General features: G+C 38.1%; 1 protein-coding gene across 4 annotated transcripts in view; it reads right to left on the bottom strand.

Moving 5' to 3' along the window:
- Positions 1 to 23,069, bottom strand: part of Kifap3 (kinesin associated protein 3) — a 134,466-nt gene that overhangs the window by 72,177 nt on the left and 39,220 nt on the right. For all 4 annotated transcript variants that reach the window (XM_051147727.1, XM_051147729.1, XM_051147730.1 and 1 more), the window contains exon 11: positions 376 to 476. In XM_051147727.1, coding sequence (XP_051003684.1) covers positions 376 to 476 — 101 coding nt within the window. The remainder of the gene's footprint in view (positions 1 to 375; positions 477 to 23,069) is intronic.

Here is a 23,069-nt window from a genome sequence, read left to right as displayed (position 1 = left end):
CGAATATATTCTTCAGCGTGTGACTTTCCAGAAGGGTATAGTCAACCACCAGGGGACACATTCTTACAGTGATTTAAAAGAACCTGACTCTTTCCCAGCAGTTACCGACTGCAAAGAGCATCTGGCCAGGGATGGACTTCATCTCCACCTTCCTCCCCATAGTTAGGTCAGGTCCAGCTTGACACTACACAGGGCTTGTGTATCCTTTCCTCTGAATTCATAGGTACAGCTGCACTGCTGTATGTGGTGGACACTGGACCCCTGTTTCTGACTACTAGTCTTCTCCCTCATGATCCCTGATCCTTGAGAAGGAAGGGTGCAATACAGGTATCAAATTTAGGGATGAGCCTATTTCTTAAGTGTTTCCTCACTTACCTGTGGTATGCAGTCAGTGTATGCAAACATTGACTTAAAGCGGTCATCCATGCTTATATGGTAAAGCACACACATTGCTATTTGTTTGTAGTTTTCATTCCCTGAGAACAAAAAAAAAAATAAATTATGGATATAATGATAGATGCCATACACGTATTTATACCATACTCAAGTTGGTGACGTTATATACTAAAACCGTTTAAACTGATAAATCAAATACTTATATAACCTTGATCAGGAAAACATTTTGAACTCATTATTTTAAATCTAAATTTTGAACCACACTTATATTAATTGTGAAGCATCAGGACAGATGTCCACCTTATATGATATATTTTGGGAGGAAGTAATTTAATTCCTAAAAATGTACTGCTCCCAGTTACCCTGTATGAAATAGATTTTATCACTGACCAGCCTCCCCACCCTTATAATGGAATAAAAATACATTTTAATACAGTTGATTTGCAGTCATTATGTATAAGATATAAATAAGTATATTTGAGTTTTAAGTAATGAAACCTGAAGGATCAGTGAATTGCTGAAACAAGTAATACATCAGTAATGCAAAAAATAAACTTCTACTAGAAGCCACTAAATGCCAAAAATTCCTTATAGTCTGAGAAATGTCCCTGAAGTTCTGAGGTAATCTTGTTCTGGGTTAGGGATTTTGCTCACTGTGGAGGGCTTTGTATAAGCACTTCAGTTTCATCCTAAGTTTTGTATGCATAAGAAGGTAATTCATGCCATCGCAAAATCACAACCTCACAAACTCTTGACTGAAACAAACAGCAAAAATGAAGGGACTTAACAGTCACTGGTCATTAATATCTCTCAACATCAATGGTCTCAATTCTCCAATAAAAAGACACAGACTAACTGAGTGGATGCATAAACATGGCCCAACATTCTTCTACATTCAAGAAACACATCTCACCCACAAGGACAGACGTTACTCAGGGTAAAAGGTTGGGGAAAAATATTCTAAGCAAATGGTCCCAAGAAGCAAGCTGGTGTAGCCATTCTAATACCCAATAAAATAGACTTTCAACCAAATTTAATCAAAAGGGACGAGGAAGGACACTTCATACTCATCAAAGGTAAAGTTAACCAAGAAGACATCACAATTTTGCACATCTATGCTCCCAATACATGGGCACCCACATTTGTAAAAGAACTATTAACAAAGCTTAAACCACTCATCAATCCCCACACATTAATAATGGGAGACTTCAACACCCCACTTTTACGGAAGAGTAGGTCTTTAAAACAGATACTAAGCTGGGAAATAACTTCATTAACCAACGTCATGAATCAAATGGATCTAACAGATATCTACAGAACTTTTCACCCAAACACAAAGGAGTATACCTTCTTCTCAGCACCCCATGGAACCTTCTCTAAAATCGATCACATCGTAGGTCACAAAGCAAGCCTCGACAGATACAAGAACATTGAAATAATACCTTGTATCCTATCAGATCACCATGGTCTAAGGCTGGACTTCAACAACAACAGAAATAACAAAAACCCTACACACACATGGAAACTAAACAACTCTCTACTTAATGACACCTGGGTCAGGGAAGAAATAAAGGACTTCCTGAAAGTCAATGAAAATGAAGGAACAATATACCCAAAGACAACATTCACCATGACCAGGTAGGCTTCATTCCAGGCATGCAGGGATGGTTTAACATATGGAAATCCATCAATGTAATCCACCATATAAACAAACTGAAAGAGAAAAACCACATGATCATCTTCTTAGATGCAGAAAAAGCATTGGCAAAATCCAACACCCATTCATGGTTAAAGTTCTGGAGAGATCGGAAATACAAGGCACATATCTAAACATAATAAAGGCTATTTACAGCAAGCCAATAGCCAACTTCAATTTAATTGGAGAGATACTCAAGGAAATTCCTCTAAAATCAGGGACCAGATAAGGCTGCCCATTTTCTCCATGTCTCTTCAATATAGTTCTTGAAGTTCTAGCCAGAGCAGTAAGACATCAAAAGATCAAGGAGATCCAAATGGGAAAAGGAAGAAGTCAAATCATCCCTGTTTGTAGATGATATGATAGTGTATATAAGTGACCCCCAAAATTCCACCAGAGAACTCCTACAGCTGATAAACACCTTCAGCAAATTGGCTGGATACAAAATTAACTCAAAAAAAAAAAATCAGTAGCTTGCCTATATACAAATGACAAACACTCAGAGGAAGAAATTAGGAAAACTACACGCTTCATGATAGCTACAAGCAATATAAAATATCTAGGAGTAATTCTAACCAAGCAGTGAAAGGCTTGTATGAAAAAAACTTTAATTCTGAAGAAATTGATTGAAGATGACATCAGAAGATGGAGGGATCTCCCTTGTTCATGGATCAGGAGAATTAACATATTAAAAATGGCCATCTTACCAAGAGCAATTTACAGATTCAATGCAATCCCTATCTAAATACCTACAAAATATTTTGAAAGACATTGAAAGATCAATTCTCAACTTCATATGGAGAAACAAAAGCCCAGAATAGCAAAAACAATCCTATAAAATAAAGATCCTCCATACCCAATCTCAAGCTGTACTATAGAGCAACAGTAATTAAAACAGCATGGTACTGGCACAGCAATAGGCTGGTGGATCAATGGAATCAAATTGAAGACCCAGAGATGAATCCATACACATTTGGTCACTTGAATTTTCATAAAGAAGCCAAATCTATTCAGTGGAAAAATGATAGCATCTTCAACAAACGGTGCTGGTCTAACTGGATGTCTACATGTAGAAAAATGCTATAAACCCATATTTGTTACCATGCACAAAACTCAAGTGCAAATGGATTAAAGACCTCAACATAAAACCAGAGACATTAAATCAGTTTGAGGAAATAGTGGGGAAGAGCCTGAAACACACTGGCACAGGAGACAACTTCCTGAACAGAACACCAACAACCCAGGCCTTAATGTCAACAATTAATAAACGGGACCTCATGAGGCTGAGAAGCTTCTGCAAGACAGAAGACACTGTCAACAGAACAAAGCGACAGCCTACAGACTTGGAAAAGATCTTCACCAACCCTACTATCTTACAAAGGTCTAATACCCAAAATATACAAAGAACTCAAGAAATTAAACACCACCAAACCAAATAACCCAATAGAGAAATGGGGCTCAGAACTAAACAGAGAATTCTCAACAGAGGAATATCAAGTGGCTGAGAAACACTTAAAGAAATGCTCAATGTCTTTAGTTATCAGAGAAATGCAAATCAAAACGACTCTGAGATTCCATCTTACACCCATCAAAATGGCTAAAATAAAAAACTCAAGTGACACCACATGATGGCGAGGATGTGGAGAAAGAGGAACACTCCTTCATTGCTGGTGGGAATGCAAACTAGTACAACCACTTTGGAAATCTATCTGGCGCTTTCTCAGAAAACTGGGAATAGGGCTTCCTCAAGACCCAGCTATTCCGCTCCTTGGAATATACCCAGAAGATGCTCTACCACACAACAGGGACATATGCTCAACCATGTTCATAGCTGCCTTATTCATAATAGCCAGAACATGGAAACAGCATACGTGTCCCTCAGTAGAAGAATGGATAAAGAAACTGTGGTACATTTACACTATGGAATACTACTCAGCTATTAAAAACAAGGAATTCCAGAAATTTGTGGACAAATGGATTGAACTAGAAATGATCATAATGAGTGAGTTCACCCAGAAGCAGAAAGAGTCAAATGGTATATACTCACTTTTATCTAGACACTAGCCCAAGGGGCATGTCTCAACAAAGTCTTCACTTACCAGGAAAGTGGGACAGAGGGGAGGACATCCTTTTGGGACTTTAGGTGAGAGAAGCATGGGAGATTGGGGAAATAGAAGGATCCAGAGGGTCCTAGAAACCTACAAGAAGAACATTATGACAAGCGGATCTGGGACCAGAGGTCCTGCTCACACTATGGCACTAGCCAAGGACAATACGGGCCGTAAACTTTGAACCCCTACTCAGATCTAGCCAATGGACAGAACATTCTCCACTGTAGAGTGGAGAGTGGGGACTGACTTTCACATGAACTCTGATGCCCCTTTTTTACCACGTCCCCTTGACTGGGAGGCCAGGTGGCACTCAGAGGAAGGATAGAAGGCTACCTAGAAGAGTCTTGATACCCTAGGAGCATATACATGAGGAAGAGGTCCCCCTTAGTCACAGACATAGGGGAGGGGAGTAGGGGGAAAGCGGGATGGAGGGAAGAATGGGAGGATACAAGGGATGGGATAACAGTTGAGATGTAATATGAATAAATTAATAAAATATTAAAAAATAAATAAAATTAAGGATGAAAAAATAAAATTAAGGATGAAGAAAGAAAACAAAAAAGGTAATTCATAACAATAGTGACTAATAGTAGCCACATATTAGGTATCCGCCATGCAAAAGAGCCATGCTTTAGACACAGCCCAGCACTGAATCTGCAGAATAGTCTTCCAATAGACCTTACCATCTTTCAGATGAGAGGCCTCCAGCTTAGAAAAAGTAGGTACTTGTCACACAGACTTGGAAAGTTGGACAGGAATTTTAACACTGGTGTGTGCTCTAAAACTCTCTTCCCAGGTATAATGGTATTAAATATTCTTATATCATAGAAAGGGACATTTCGCCACATGATAGTATTTCCATGTGGCAAGAACTTTAAACATTATTAGATGATAAAATGGAGTATATTTTTAAAGCAGAATTATTTTAAGTTGAGAAAAATATTTTAAAAAGTTGGTTGATTTTGCCAATTGTGACAAGGGTCATGTATAACCCCAGCTATTTCAGAAAGGTATGGCAAGAAGATCACAAATTTAATGCCTGGCCTACAGAGTGAGTTCAAAGCCAGCCCAGTAACTTTGTAAGACTCTGTCCCAATTTAAACAACAACAATAAACAACAACGAAAACAACAACAACTACGATGACGACTGGAAATTTAGCTCCTTGGTCGTCATCGTCTACTGCTGCTGCTGCTGTTGCTACTACTACTACTAATATAATAAGCAACAACCACAACAATAATGGAAATTTAGCTCCTTGGTCAAATGTTCACTTAATATGTGTACAAGCCCCAGTCCAATCTCTAGTTCTGCCAAAACAAATAATCAATGAAATTAACTCCTCTGGTTTAAAAAATTAGTATGTATTATATGTTTCATATATGAAAAGGCAAGTATATATTTTACCTTAAATAAAATTATGAATAATTCAATTACTTAGGACAGATATATGTGGGAAAGGCATTTAATAACTGAAATAGTACTGTATTTTTTCTTTATAACATTATAACTAGTCAAAATCTGACTTCAGGAGACAGTAAAGTTTGCATGGTAGTCCTAGATGTCCTGGAACTCAACTTTGTAGGCCAGGCTGGCCTCCAGCTTACAGAGATCCACCTGCCTCTGCTTTCCAGTGCTGGGATTAAAGGTGTGCGCCACTACAACAGGTCACTTTGGATTATTTTAAGGTAAATTTCAGGTCTCTTATTTGAAAATGAGGAAAGTTAAAGGAGACATTAAGATTTAAGTTGACATGAATAAATATAAAGGTAAGAAATAATAATGAAGGGGAAAGTAATATTTAAAATCTTAAGATAGAAGCCAGTAAGCCAATAGTTGTACAAAACATAGTATTTATATGTTCTTTGAGGGTATACATTTTATTTAGCGAGAAGTATGGTTTAAAATATGATACTTTTTGCAAGTAAGATAAGAGTAGGCATGCATGATGCCAACATTTTGAGATCAGAGTAATTGCATAGAATTTTAATAATCATATTTTATATTTTGATATTTAAATTATGCTTACCTGATACAGAAAATCATGATTACATAGGGTTTTATGGCATATGTGTGCAAAGGAAAAATGTTTTCAAAGAAGGCAGGTATCTTTAGACTATACTTACCTACTTTTAGCTCCCCACCAAGGGACTGGGGCACTTCAGCTTTTAAGATTAGGGAAATTCTCTTATTTCCAAGGCCACCATCTTCTTGTTCCCCCTGTTAGTTTATACAGGAATCATGGGCCGAATGGTATGATTTTCTCAAGAGGATCCATGAGCAATAAACTCTGCTTAACATACTACAGTCCTTCTATATTCTATGTATGGCAGGCCTTCCAAATGAGCACTCCTTTAAAAGTTATTTATAGCAACTCTCTCTAATGGCATCTGAAGCAAAACCAGGCTGCCATCCATTGGTATGCTGGCATGGCACTATGGACTCTATGGGTTTGGAGCAGAGCAGTAGACAGATGGAATACTGTGAGAAGTAGGCCTTAATAACTGGATGTGAATTAGTCAAATTTGTTCAAGTAATAAGGGCAGGGCTGAAAAAAAAAATGGCCCAGTCATTGTGATGCCTTTGGTATTTACAGCAATAAACATGAATCGTGATGAACTCACTGGCTATTAAGTGCAGAGTTTATAAGCACTTCGACAGGATTTCCACAGGAACTCACCGTTAACTAGCTGGGTCCTTATTTGAACGTGTTACTGAATTATCTTAGCATTTGTGCAGCCATTCTTCCCAAAATTGGTCATTCCCAGCTGAGGCAGCTAATACCTTAACAAACTGGTCATTAACTCCAGTAACTGATTTTGTGGGAATTATTGCACTTATAAAGTACATTCAAGTGTTTATAAGAAGCATTGCCCTCTTTCCTTTTTTAAAAGAAATTTACAGCTGTAGTTCAGCTGGAGCAGCTGAGCAGGAAGAAAATCAGATTCTGTGCTGCTCTTACAACGATTTTTTTCTACCAACTTAGAGGCAAATACGTGCCCATCAGTTTAGAGCTTTAAATGTCTTCATTTTTTCATCTCTAAAGTGATCAGCAGAAACATCACTCAGTCACTAATTTTGTAGAAAAGTGGAGATTTTCCATTCCCAGATCACTCAGGCAGAAATATGAGTTTTGAATATTAGAATACAAAAATCAAATTTTTACTTTTCTTACAGACCCAGTTCAATACTACAGAATAGAGTGAGAGCACACATTATGAGTCACATCATGAGCCAGACTCTCATTCCTTTTCACACCCCATGTCTTCTTCAAAGTAGAACACCCCAGGCAAAGAAAAACAGGAACAGAAGCACACCTATATTAGGATTACATGTCACTAAGGTGACATGTATTACCGTGAAAATGCTCTATGAACACGACACACTGCAACTATCACACCCAAGTCTAATACAGCATTAGAGCTCTTAGTGCATGTTAATAATATGATAAGAAGAAAATGCCACAGACTAAATTTCTCAAAAGTTATTTGCAGCAATTACTGGATATAAGTATTTTCTATATCAAAAGGTACTAAAATGCATTTAAGATTATTATTGAAAATTAATTTCTGGTGTTGGTTTTGAACCTAGGGCTTCAGGTATGCCAGATAAGCACTTTACCAATGAGCCAATCTTCAGTTCTAGAACAGTCTTAACAGATATGCTTAATTCACTACAGAAAGTCATTAATCCATTATGAATCACAATGAAGTAGATTTGGTTTAAATTGGAATTTGGACAAACTAATTTTTAAGATTGCAATTCTACTGGATGGTCCTGTTTTAAATAACAGTTTATTGGCAGCAGGTGTATGAGGAATTGAACAGATAACACAACAATTTTAAAGCAAAAGTGAGAAAACTTAAAGCATCTATAGATTACAGTGATAACTTTAGCCAGAGTTTTGTGAAGCTAACTGTGTTCAGTTACTTATCAAAATGAGAAATAAAACTGTAAATCTACAATTAAGCTAAACATTAAACTAATTGTATATTAATCATTCCAAGTACTCTAATATCCAAAACTGATACATTTGCATTCTTTTAAATATGCTCAACTAGTTATTTTCAACATGTCTTTGCCAGTTTATTACTATGTAATAGATTGTTTTATTGTATTCAGAGAATACCATAGCAACTTGTTTGTAATAAACCTTACTGCATGGCCAACTTCAGATACAAATGATAAAGGCCAAAATAAACCCCTGAACAAGAAATGCTTTCTAGCTCAGCGTCCAAACTACCCATTTAATGTGCCAAATTTCACCATATAGGATGGCGACACCGCAGGCAATATTCACACACACAGTATTAGAACCAGCTGGTGATAGAAGAGTCTTAGGAAAAAAAGGCTCCTTGATTTAATTGGGAAAACAGGAGGAAGCATAAATTTTACTGCCATTAATAACTTCAAGCATCTTGATATGGCTCCACCTCAGCCTGATGGAGACATGTGCTTTTTGTTAACGTGTTGGCCCCATCTGACCCCTATTGTTTGCTCACTTGATCAGGTAAGAAAATGTAGGTTTATTTACAGGATAATGAGCCCTATTAAAACTGAACAATGCAGCAGTCTATGAGGAGCTGCCTTCTGAAACACATGTGTGAAAGTCTCATAGTTTGGTAATAATCAGGCAAAACCAAGTTACTCTTTTTTTTAAAAAAAGAACTGACTTACTTTCTTAAAGAAAACTACCATAAAAGCAAACTAGTCTAAAATAACTGGGTTGGAAAGCATTAAGTGACCATTTCCACATTTCCAGTTTTTAATAAAAATGTCTAAAAAGGCTACTTCCAGAGCACTGCTGCTCTTTTACAAAAGTGTGTTTTATTCATTCACTTATGATATTGTTGGTAAGTTAAAAATTACACACATATGTGTATGAATTTAACGTGTGTGTGTGTGTGTGTGTGTGTGTGTGTGTGTGTGTGTATAAATGAATGAATTTAACCAGATGAGAGAACTTCAAAGATGGCTGGAACATAACTTTGTCAGCTTTCATTAAGACAATATGATAGAGTGGTCATAAAAAATAATCTTTAATGTCTATATGGTCAAAGTTGACAGTCCAACAGTACCTTCTGGTGATTCACAACAGCAAGAGAAATCAGACTGGTCTAAACCAGAAGAATCGAACATTTGTCACTTAACTCTTGACCTGGATTCACTCCCTACTTGCTGATGAAATCTTTCTATAACCAAGTAAAATGCTCTGAAACACAGAATAACTAAATACAATCCAGGCAAAAGTAAGCCAGGCATTATTGCCACCCTCAAAGCCAGGTCTGGGTTTGCTCCTAGAGTGAGAACCATTGGGTCACTCAGGAAACCCTGGAAATAGCATGTCTGCCAATGAAGACTATGTTCTACCACCACTTACCGAGATTATGCAATAGGGTCAATGTAAACTTTGAAAACTAGAAATCCCAGTAAAGTCAGTTCATGCACTAAGTATATAACTACTTAGTCACAGAGTTTAAACTTTGAAAAAGCCAGGTTTGTGCAAGTAGAAAGTTGATTTAGGATTTAAATTATGGAGAAAAAAAGACAGAGGCAAAGACAAAGTCACATTTTTCTGGTTCCAGTGGTATATCCTATGATCCAACACTTAGAGGTCTGAGACAGGAGGCCAGCCTATGCAGAAAGCATGTTACTATCTTTAAAAAGAAAAGAAAAAAAAGAAAAACAGAAAAAACCATGTATGTAAAATATATAGAAAAGTTTCATGCATATAGTATTGAGTGCCACACCAGAACCAGAGAAAGTGTGGGTCTGATGACTAAAAGAAAATGTCTGAGTTAATTTTTTAAAAATTAATTTACAGTTTCATAGATTGTATATAAAAATGCTTAATACATGCTACTCTCATATTTCATAAAATATGAATCTAATTCTTCAATTTTAAGAAAAACGTTCTAATTTTTGCTTATAAGAGAATAAAGAAGTTATCTCAGGGCATAAATTAAGTATTGTAATATCTAAATACTTTTTATATTTATAACTATATTGTTGGAGGTTGGTCTGATGTATTTTGATGCTAATTACTGCTTGTTGTCTTTTAAAGTAACCCAAATATTGCTATGTAACACTGCCTAAAAACTTATTCCTGTTGGGCCAATAAAAAGCCGACATGCTTGGGCAGGCAAATGGGACAGGCATGGCTAAGATTTTCAGGCTTTTGAAGACAGAATTTTGGAAAGAAGGAAGAGAGGGGCGGAGGAAAGAGGAGGAGGAGAATCACCATGGGAAAGGAAAAGAGCCATGTGCGCCCAGAGAAGGAACTCTGAAGTTCCTCATGGAAAGAGATGGAGAACATTAGCAAGTACTTTGGGATTATAGGATTATTAGAAGTAGATGGGATGGGATGGAGACTGGGAGTTATTGGAGGATGGCTTAGGAGGTAATGTCTGCCTTGCCCCAGGTAAACGCTTGTTCTAAAATACATCAGGTATCTGTGTTTTCATTGGTTGCTTGTGGGTTAGAAAATACCACTGTAATAATAATTAGACTAATGATAAACATTTATTAGGCTACACCTGTAAATTAACCACACCACTATGTGTATCTGTGTCTCTGTGGGGTTATGTGCACAAAAGTACAGGTTCCCCAGAGCTAGAGGCATCAGATCCCCTGGAGCTGGTGTTACAGGCATAATGTGAGCCATCTGACATGGTACTAGGAATGCAACTTGGTTTCTTTACAAGCACAGTTAAGCACTGAGCCATCCTCTCCAGCCCCGCATTTGAATACTTTAAAGACCATCCTGTTAAGACTGGAATGAACCTCCTATTTACTTGAATAGTGCTCTTACACTACCTATGGGGGGAGGGCCACACTTCATTTTCCTCCCAATATGTTAAAGAGCAATACTTTAGTAAAGTAAAATAAAAATCAAAAATTTAAAAAATACACAAAATAAGTGTAAAATATTGTTACTACATTAGGACACTATATTTTATTTGGAAAAACTGCTGTATATGTACTTTAAATTTCTGGACTTACTTGTTAAAGACCAATGATAGATTAAGTAAAACATTGTCCCATGCACCACACTTGAAATATGATGCCTGTGCTTACACAGTTCATTAATGGAAGCCATGTGAGTGGAATTAAGGTACTACCGTAATGCTCGGGAAGGCAGAAGTAGACGATGGAAATGATTTTGTTCCTACCATATCGCACTGTGCTACCATTAAGCTCCCTTCCCTTTCTTCATCTTTATCACAGTGAACACTGCTGACCTTTCGACTTACAGAATGAATAGACAATAATCCTCACATCAGATACTCTGAATAATCTTTGGCATAGGTCCTACTTCATTTCCCTATTTTCTGAACAACATGGAAAGCTGAGTGAAAACTGACTGACTTACCTAATGCCACTCAGCCAATAGAGGGCAAGGGGAAAGCTAAAGCAGACGCCTCTACACATGTTACTTTCCTGTGTTCCTTTTATCCACTTACCCACCTCACCACACACCAAAAACTGACAGCCTAACATGTGCCTGGCTATGTTCTAGGCTCTGGGGACACAAGGAGAGCAATGGCGATAAAATTATTTTCCTGAGACTTACAGTAGCTGAGAGCTGATGGGTCGTGGTGCTAGTCACAGGTTGGTAGTGCAGCAAGAAAATCAAGATGAAATATAAAATATATGAAAATTGTAAAGAATAGAGAAAAATAAAGCAGGAGTTAAGTGACATCAGGATCCAAGGTTTAAAAATGTTATTAAAATCAACCAGACACTGAGGCATGAAGGAGACAAGAGAACAGGCCACACAGAAATAGAAGGAAGTGATATGTCAGGCAAAAGGAAGCAGAACGAGTAAAGGAGGAATGCTTCCTGCTGAGTTCAGGGACAGCCAAGGACGCCAATGTGGCCTCAGTGGAAGGAAGGGAGAAAGAACTTGGACGCAACAGAAGCAAGGAGGCGGCACAAAACACAGACAGCTCTGGAGGGCACTGAGGGGGCTCTGGAGGGCACTGAGAGGGCTCTGGAGGGCACTGAGGGCTCTGGAGGGCACTGAGGGCTCTGGCTTTTTGAGATGTGTAAAGCTTAGGGAAATTTTTGTTCAATCTCTCTCTTTTTTTTTTAGATTTTTATTTTATTTATTTTTATTTTATTTTACAAGTATGGTTGTTTGGCTTGCTTTTATGTGTATGCACCACGTTTGCCTGGTGCACAAGGAAGGCAGTGTGTGTGCTGGAGTCCCTGGAACTGGAGTTATGAATGGTGGTGAGCTACTATGGGGGTGCAGAGAACTGAACCTCAGCCCTTTTTGAGAGCAACAAACGATCTCACCAGGTTGACCATCTCTCCAGCCCCTAAACAGCAGGTTTGAGTAGAGGCTTTACCTTAGCTAAGATGGTCGGTCACTTTGCATGCTGTGTGAACAGGCTGTAGGACATAGTGGAAGACCGCTACTAGGTTAAATCAGGAGAGAGGGCTGTGGCTGGGCCTAGGGTAGGAGTGTTTATATTTTAAAAGGAGAGCAGACAGTTTGGATGCAGAGTGGGAGCGAATAAAGGAGTCAAGGACAAATCCCCTGCTTGGGCACGTTTAACTAGAAAGATGAAGTAATCATTTACTGAAAAGAGAAATGACTAGAAATATAGAGTTTATGGACAAGTGGGGTAGAGATCAGGAGCTTAGTTCTGAAGTTAGTAAGTCTTCAGTGTGAACAAAGCTTATAGACTATGATGTTGGCAGAGGGACTCTGGTGAGGAGGCTGGGGTCACGCATTCCTTCTTTATGTTTGGCAGTCATCCTACGGGCTGAGTATTTAGATGGAATGGACAGGTCACTAGAGGAACAGTCAGCCAGAAGATAAAGTCCAAGACAAGAAGGAGGCTGTATTCTCATGAGGTGGAAGCAGGGTTCTGAAAATGAGTGGGAACTTGTAGCAGGTCAGGTCTAAAGGTACCCCATCCTGGAGCACAGATGACTGCAGCTGAGGGAGGAGGCAAGTGCAGTGATGCTGTTCAGCAGCTTAGGAGTGTGATGATGGCTGTGGGAGGGAGGGCGTGTAGACGTGAGAGATGGATTGAAAACACTCAGAAGTGTATGGAAGCATGAGGGTAGGGAGGAAAAGAGAAGGAGGAGAGACAGGGGGAGGGGCAGGTAGAAGTGAGGTAATAATGTCCTTATTCATTCTCAGCTCATTTCTTCTGTTTTACTTAAAAAGTAGAATTATGTGAGGAGCGGGAACTGACTTTGACATGAACTCTGCTGCTCCGTAATTGACCACCTCCCCTTGGTGGGGAGGCCTGGTGGCACTCAAAGAAAGAATAAGCTACCAAGATGAGACTTGATAGCCTATGACCATATAGTAGGGGAGGAGGTACCTGTCAGTCATAGACCTAGGGGAGGGGAATAGGGTGAAAGCGGGAGGGAGGGAGGGAGGAATGGGAGGATACAAGTGATGGGATAACAACTGAGTTGTAATCTGAATAAATTAGTAAAATTAAAATTTAAAAAAAGTAGAAACAATTAAAAACAAAACAAAACGAAACGGAAAACAGCTTCCATAGTTTCCCTCCTACCTGCTCTGCTCTGCAGCTGTACGGGCCTTTCCCCAGTCTCATGGATGAGCCAGGCCCTCATCCCCAGGCCAGTGCTTCCCTGACCCTTCTCCTACTCCAGGTACTTGCTCAGCATAGGAGATTGATGACAAACTGGAGGAACAGAATTCCACCGTTCTATTATGTTGATCATCCCGAATTTATTATATGATGCTGACCCCACTGTGCTTAGGACCTCCTGTCTCCTCCCTCATGATGCACAAGCCTCTTTCAGTTCCAAACAGTACCAACTAAATCAGAAAACATTTTTGGACAAAGAACAAGGAAGGCATTCTAACAAATGTCTAAAACTGAAATGCCTGCGGCAAATGAAAGTGTTTGTAGTTACTGTTATACAAATATAAAAAAATTATTAGTAAGAACATGGATGGGAATATAAAAGAATGAGTAAGCAAATAAATAAATGTAACAAACCTCTCAAAATCCAGGAAAAATTATACATAAAAAACCATGAAAATATATTCTGACAGAATCAAAACTGTCTGCTTAGTGGGATTTGAACTTCTAGTTAAGCTAGAGTAATATAACTGAGGGACTAAGTCAGTGAAATGAGCGCTGACGGCTTTAGCACAGTACTCCAAAACATTAGTTTTCAAAGTGTGGTCCTAAGACTCAGGAAGAGGGCCTCAATTATCATAGTATTTTAATAAACGTCTAGTGCAGTACTTTCTTACTTTATTAAAAAAGCATTTTCCAAGCCAAGTGGTAGTGTTGGTCCACACGTGTAATCCCAGCAGAGGCAGAGGCAGGCAAATTTCTGTGAGTTTGAGGCCAGCTTGGTCTACAAAGGGAGTCCAGGACAGCCAGAGCTACACAGAGAGACCCTGACTTGAAAAACAACAACAACAAAACATTTTCCAGTTTTTAAATTACCATTTTCTTACAGATTTAAAGCTGATTTATATAATATGTGATAACAGAGAGGACTTTCTAGGGAAATATGAGAGCCAGCTGCTGTTTAGTGGGGCTGAAGGAGTCTAAAGGATTCTAAAGAGATGCTCAAAATGCACAACAGGGCCACTCCTCACTATTAGGGGGGAAGGTGTGAAAATAAAATTATGCAATTAGGTAGCAGGTTTATTTATTTTGAAAAACACGAAGATTTACATGTTTAATGTGAATATTTTTATAGAATTCTTTTTACTTGAATTTAATTTTCTTTGAAATTAAGTCAGTATTTTAAAAGCAGATGTTAAAACTCAGAATATTAAAATGTATACCAAAGCACCGCAATAAAGTTCTAACTTTATGAAACAAGTCTGTCAGATGTGCTATTATTATTACTATTATGGAATGAACACTTCTTAAAACACAGGTGACGCTGTGTCAAGACTGACAGTGTACTCAGGGTCAGCACAGTTGGTGCAGTGTCATTTCTTTTCACAAGAAGCAGGGTCATGATCAAAAAGCCTCTTCAAATGGTCAAACTTCACTTGGACATGTAGGCCTGTTGCTGTGCTAATAATGTTAGTCTCAGACAAACCAGTCTTTAACGTATAAAACATTTATGCAAAGCCACAGAGAATCTCAACAAACGCTTGCCTGGTATATCAGTAAAACCTTAAACAGTATTTTCAAGTAATTTTTCAAAAACTGCATCATACATTCCCCAGGGCGCTGATGAATGAATGCACCGTGACAAGGAATTTCCATGTCATCTCCCAAACTTGAATATTCTGACATAAGGAAGCACTCTTGAGACACATCAATGCCACATGTCTTAAGGAGTTTTGACAAGAGATTTTTTTTCAATAATATGATTCTTACATGAGTCAAAAAATCTTTAAACATTGTTCGAAAGTCAATACCACGGAAAGTCTGAAAAGGCCACTTAAGTAAAGCCAAGCTTGCTCAGCCTAACTCAATTTGCATATAATCACAGTGACTGGCAGAGCACCATGATACTGTCTCAGACGGCCAAGTCACCAGACACAGGAGCTCTGGGTCAGAGTGCAGAGCTGACAGACACAAAGGCAAATAACTGACTGGGCTGAGCAGGAATAAGCAAAGGATCCTTATCAACCAGCAAAAGTAACTTACAAACAAGAGCTCACTAAGTCTGACGGCAGTCAACACAGAAAAGACAAAGGAATATTTATATGCAAGGTTTTCCACAGAGCCAAACAACATTTTGTAACCATTTAAGAAATAATGCCTTCTTTTCTCCATGATTAGAAATAGAATGAACTATACAAACAAATTTCAGTAAAGACATAAAAAAGTCTAATGATTTTTAACATTCCTTATCATTTATTTCCTTTATGACTTTGGAATTAAAAAGAAAAAAAAAAATAAAAGGAAGATAGGAAGAAAGACAAAGAAAAAGCTAACTTTAAAATTCCCAAACAAAATATATGATAAAATAATATTAAAATATTTTTGTTTCTATTTAATTTTTAGGTCCCCTAGAGCCATATAAGCTGAAAGAACTGACATCTTCTCCGTTGCCTTTAATAATTATTCAAACTATACAACATTTTAAGGTGTTCATGTTATTTCAGTTCATTTATCAACTGCACTGAAATGTGCTTGGCTCTAAGGCCAATCTCAAAACAGCAGGGAGGCAATGCTCTAGTTACAAGAGCAGTAAACAAGGGTGAGCACAGCTCTAAGAGCCACAGTTGTCCTTACTTTAGTCAAACCATGTAGAAACAACAGTACGAAGGTTAAGAAATTGGAGCCCTCAAATAATAATAAAGAAAATAGACTTAAATGTGACCACACCTAGAACATACTAGAACAGCATAAAAATCACTTCTGGAAACTTCCACTATAAGCATGGCTCTAGAAAAGTGTTCAAAATCAAGGCTTTCCAATTTTTTTTCTAGTTCATGGAAACCACTCTTCAGACATACGGAAACATAACCTAAAATAACTTAGCTTACAAAATGCTCAACACGTTAAAAGCACTTGAAAATAGAAAGAAACTTAGGAAGAGATCAGAAGCAGTGATGTTTCTGAAGGTTGGGCAGAAAAGAAGTCTAACTACTCCTTCTTGTCAAACATGTTTTTGGGCTGAACATTAAATCAATCAGAGGATATAAAATTATTGATTACAAAATAATTACATAAAAGAAACAAAAAGAAAAATACACATTGTATATAGAAACGATAAATACTGCTTTGTAAACATGTTAAATTACATACACTAAGTGAAATACATATTATACATATTCATGCAGATATATGCAAATGCTTACATACATATCCTATTCATGTGAGCACTGTGTTGCAACAATGTTAAACACATCTTACACTGATTTTTTCAAACCCACAGCTTTGGTAATAGTTTCTTACTATACTTTTTATATACACTTGATGGCCAAACATCAAACATGTTAAATACATCACTGAAAGACTCCACTGGGAATGTTAGCTTACTATATTAGGAACTGATGATTCACTTTCTACACACATAACAAATACACTAACAAATGTAACACCAGAAAACCAAGTGTACACAAAATACAATTTCTTTGTACAAAGCAGAGCAGGATAATTAAGGAGAGCAAGTTTGTTCATTCAACAATGTTACAAGTTCCATGCAGAAAGCTTAGGAACATTATTACCAGCATGAAAAGCCTTGAGGAATTCATTTGGAACTTATTGTTTTAAAAATATACAATTCAAATAAGTTCAGCAGTCAGTTTCTAAAATCTCAAGAGATTAGAAATAACACATCATTATAGGAAAAAGAAATCGCTACTCTCCACGTGCTCTGGTACAACAGAAATGTGATATAATAGCCAAGCAGAGGGGGAAGAAAACTACATTACATGAAAATCTACAGTGTCTTGAAGCCACTCAGAAAGAGCAAATTCTTGAGTATACTAATATTTATACCCTTGTACTGTAAGTTATCTCCAGCATTGTAAACGTGAATAAAAGGTGATAGCTATATACACACAGCATAGCCAGCGCTAAGAAACTGTGTTTGCTAAAACATATTACCTCCTAACTCAGTCCTCAAGGTAACTAAAGGCTGATAAAAAACCTGGCATTTAGTTACTGTTCTAAAACTCAGTTACATGGGATGATAGAAACAAGAGGACCAATCAGCAAGCATCTTTATGATAGGCTAAGACACCCTGAAACACCCCTTAATAACCAAGTGCCAACAGATTACTGTCTAAATGATCATAAGTTTTTCTTTTCTCTCTCATCTGTCTCTTCCTCCTCCTCTCTCCCTCTCTTTCTCTTATTTATTTATTTATTTATTTATTTTATGATAGTGAGAAATCCCATTTACACCAGCAAGAGTAGAAGGCATCATCCTGTGGAAACTATGCTAGTCCCATTAGGGCTTTTAAAACCACTTCACAGGACCAGAAATGAGACAATGGCCAACAAGACCCTTTCCAAAACTGCTTACTTATGTATATGTCCTCCCCTTCCCTAATTCTTTCTCTCTTTCCAAATATGTCCTTGGGGTCACTGAAGTCTTTTATATATGCTCTTCTCAGTGTGCTACATTGACCACATCTCTCGTTCTCAACCATTTATCCTCTCTTTAATTGGCATAGCAGGTAGCTAAGATCAGTCACTTATACCTGGAAGAGCCAGAGCTCTTGCCTTAAAACTATGGTAACAACAGTCGCCTCAGTTTACGCTTCAATCATATCAACACTAATTTACTAGTAATTAAAAGAAAGTATTTTAGAAAATATAGCTATAATTAATTTTTAAGAGACCTTTCAGGAAACTGAAAGGCTGTACTCCCTTCAAGTCAAACCTAATCGTCAGTGTGACTGTTTCAACATGGTACTCTTAGCAGGTGAATCTATCATTAGGTGAGAGCGCTGTGTGTGGGATAAAAGACAACAAAAATGCAGTACAAAATGTACATAGACTCCAGTGGCAGTCTTCCCACTTACACACCAGTCAGGTATATATTCACGTGAGAACCAATCTCCCACAGAGTGAAGGAAACCAGGTGAGAGATCACAGCACTTGGTTTTACAGTATTAATCATAAAGATACAATGAAGAAAGCAAGAAGGAAAGTTGCCCATGTCTCAGTTTCCCCAAACACAAATAACATAGAATCCAAGGAAAATATTTTCCACTTGGGGGAGAAATGGAAGTCAATCTAGGCTTTAAAGCAAGAACCTACACCACGTGAACCTACAGTGAAACACAGTGCTGAAAAGAGTTCCATGTTACCAGGCCAGTGGCCTTAAATAGACCTTCTGGATTAGGTATGCCTTGGCAGTCAAGGGATTGCCTCTACTGTCCCTTCCTCAGTTTTGTGCAGTAGAACACAGAGAAAGACTATTATTTCTGGGTGGCAGAGGAGTAAATTAAGCACAGATCAGTGGTAAGTGAGGGAAAATCAGTATCAGTGTATCCCAACAGTCCCTGGCCTCAGGCTAGTGTCTATAGAAAGAGCCTCTAGACCTGCCTGTTGGCATACTTAGACTAAGACTCCAATTCCACATAACTGTACTCTAGCCATCATCACTTATAGCTTGCTGCAGAAGTCTCAGGTGGAGTCTTGGTCACAAATGGTCTCAGTAGGCTCCAGGGGCAATCCAGCATGTGGTGTAGGTGATCAGGAGACTGCAGCCTCAAACTAGACCCAGGCAGCATGATAGAGAGAATCAAGATCTACTCGAGAGAAGAAGTGAGTAGATGCCAAACTGTTACTTCAGAGTTTAGGACTGGCCCTTCCATGTTGAGTTACATTACCAAGTAAAAAATCCTACAGAGCCAGAACACAGAAAACAAATGAAAATGAACCTGTGTCTGCCTTGGCTCCAGTAAAGGCTTGAAGTGGTAAATTATTCCTTTAAGGCACTCGCACACTCTATCTTAAATAATATATCAAGTTCTCACTTAGGACAAACTTGGTTTTGGGCATATACAGCAGAAACAATGAAGATAAGTAAACCAGGTAGAAACACATTGCAAACTTGTACCTAGGGTACCATCTAGTGGTCACACAGCAATAGTGACCACAAGCTCAGAGAAAATAAGCATCTTGATTTAGAAGTCCTAGAGTAAATGGACAGATGATAAAGAATAGATTTTATCTAACTGTTAAAAGCACAGGCATCCATACTATTCCAGAAAACATCAGTAAATGTCATAGACATATCATCTCCCAAAATAGGGTGCCAGAAATTGAGCAATTGATATTTATGAACTCATGGAAAACTGAAAATTGTTATTCTCTGGGGACTCAAGTTCAAGTAAACATACAGGAAGAAATGAATAAATACTTATCAGGCAGATAAGAAGAGGGAATAAAGTAAAAAACCCCAAGCAAGTCCTCTACCTGGAAAGCATGTTAAATGACATGGGAAATGTGACAAAGGACATCAACAGCGAAACAGCTCAAAGTTCAAAGAGAGGCTACTGGAAAACACACAGTCACAGGAGTAAGCAAAGGGCTGAGAAGATGAACTTACTGAGCAATTGTTGGAGTTATCAGACCAAAACATACTTGAGAAGCCAAAGCAGTAGAAAGTGTATTAAGAGACAGCGACAGAAAGCCCCTAAACCCAGGAAGAAATTCAAATAGCTACATACGAGAAGGCCAAAGATTACAAGTCAAATTCACATCATCTGAATATAATATAAAACATGTACTCAAGCTTACAAGGTTAAAGAAAGGAATCTTAGAGAGCAAAAACAAGGACACAAATAATATTCAAAGGTATCCTGAGTCATCCGACAGAACACTTACAGCAAGGCTCTCATAGATGAAAAGGAGAGAGCAGCATGTCATTCTTATGGTGCTGGAGGAAAGAAAGCCTGACAAACTAATAGCTGTGTTAGCATGTCAGGAGACAAATGATAAAAAGAGGAAAAGTGGGATATCAAAAAATTAAAAATGCAGGAAGAGTTGGAATACATTTGAAGGTAAGAAAGGAACTACAAAAAACCCCCTCAAACCTCAATTCAATATTAAAAAACAAAAAACAAAAAAAAACCCAAAACCCAAGCCCATTATATTATGGATATAGGAAATCCACACATGAATAATGACATTAACTTGAACTAATTAAATTCTCCAGGTAAAAGAAAGAGTGACAACGAAATTTATTCTATGTGTAGGAGTGTTTTCTTCTGCATGTGTGTATATGTGCTCACATGTGTGCCTGGCATCTGCAGAGGTCAGAAAAGGGCTTCAGATCCACTGGGACTGAAGTTACAGATGGTTATGAGCCACTTTGTGGGCCTGGGAATCTAACCCAGGTTCAAGATCAAGAAGTGCTCCAAACTGCTGAGCCAATTCTCCAGCCCTGGTGTGTGTGTGTCTGTGTGCACATGTGTGTGTGCGTGTGTGTGCATGTGCATGGTCCTAAAGGCCTAAATAAGGCTTGCAAGATGGCTCAGTGTTATCAGTGGGTAAACGCACTTGCCACTAAGCCTGAGTTCAACTGCTGGGTCCTGCATGGAGGAAGGAGAGAATCAACACCTTCAACACCTGCAAGTTGTCTTCTGATCACCATTTGCAGAGTGTGGAATGTATGTGTACATCTTACCACACATGCATGAGTATGCACACATAAACACACATGCTAAAATATATGCAATAAAAATGGAAAGGTTCAATTGTATGATAAATACATCTAAGGACACATATATATTAAAAGCTTGTGGGAAGAAAGCCTTCACTTACCAGGAAACTGGGACAGAGGGGAGGGCATCCTATTGGGACTCTAAATGAGAGACACATGGGAGAATAGCAAAATAAAAGAAACCTACAAGTAGAACAATATGATAGGCAGATTTGGGCTCAGTGGTCCCGCTCAAACTAAGGCACCAGCCAAGGACAATACAGGAGGTAAACTTTAAACCCCTTCCCAGATCTAGCCAATGGTCAGAATATTCTCCACAGTTGAGTGGAGAGTGTGATATGACTTTCTCACGTACTCTGGTGCCTCACATTTGACCATGTGCCCTGAAGGGGGAGACCTGGTGGCACTCAGAGGAAGGACAGCAGGTTGCCAAGAAGAGACTTGATACCCTATGAGAATATACAGGGGGAGGTAATCCCCCTCAGGAACAGTCATAGGGGAGGGGAATAATGGGAAAATGAGGGGGCGGGGGAGGGAGGAATGGGAGGATACAAGGGATGGGATAAACATTGAGATGTAACAAGAATAAATTAATAATAAAAAAAAAAGCTTGTGGGAAGAAACATTAATTTTTTTTGGTTTTTGGAGATTTTTTGCTTTTGTATTATTTTATTATTATTTTTAGAAGCCTATGTTTTAATTTTTACACCAAAGAGATATTTAATTAAAAAATATTATAATTATAATAGGCACATTATTCAAGTAATTCCCAAGTTTATACATTCCAAACCTGAAATTTTCCATGACCCATATCATAACAGAACTCAGAGGCTGCCAGTAGCCTACATGAATCTCTGTGCATCACATGTTTATATGTCTTTCCTGGATTTGTATTTTTCTTTCTTTTAAAAAATTAATTTATTTATTAATTTTACATCCTGACCACAGTTTCCTCTCCCTCCTCTCCTCCCAGTCCCTCTCCCTACCTCTTCTCTTCCCACCCCCATCCACTCCTCCTCCATTTCTTCAGAAGAGTAATTGTAATCAAAAGCAGTAAAAAGAAACATGAAGAGTCATTCTATAATGATAAGGGAATTAAGTTTACAAAGATGAAAAACAATCAGAAACACATGTACATCAACACTGAAAGAACTCAACACATGAAGCAATCATAGTGCCTGAAAGGTGACAGATTCAATGGCAAAAATTGAGCAGATCACACAGACAAACAAAAACAACACAGAATCTCAAGAGTTAACCTGTGGCCGACAATCAACGAGCCTAAAAGGCTTCTGTAGACCATCTCATCCAAAAGCTGCAGAATACACATATTTTTCAACACTACCTAGAGCACTCCACAACAGATCATATGGTAGGCCACAAAACAAACTTTTACAAATTAAAATGATTAAAATCATATCAATACTTCACAATCAATTTACAATCAATATTTACAATCATGACGTAATAAAAGTAGAAACCAATACAAATACATAGAAATTTCACAAATACATTCAAGTAAGTTAAGAGTCAAGGAAAAAATTAAGAGAAAAATTTAAAATGATTCTCAAACCAAATGTAAATGAAGACACAACACAGTGTTGTGGAAGAAGCCCTGAGCATGTGAAGAAGTACTGAGTGGGCATGTGCTGGTGACATGAACTAGCCATGTCTACAAGCAAAGCCTCAGACGCATGAGATGGTGACAAAGCCTTCACCCCAGTAGGTGAGGCTCAGGGGAAGACATAGTCTTCAAGCGGC

This window comes from Acomys russatus, chromosome 6, assembly GCF_903995435.1.
Source record: "Acomys russatus chromosome 6, mAcoRus1.1, whole genome shotgun sequence".
Lineage (NCBI taxonomy): Eukaryota > Metazoa > Chordata > Mammalia > Rodentia > Muridae > Acomys > Acomys russatus.
Note: the sequence above shows the minus strand (reverse complement) of the source record. Positions and strands in the feature narration are given on the sequence as shown.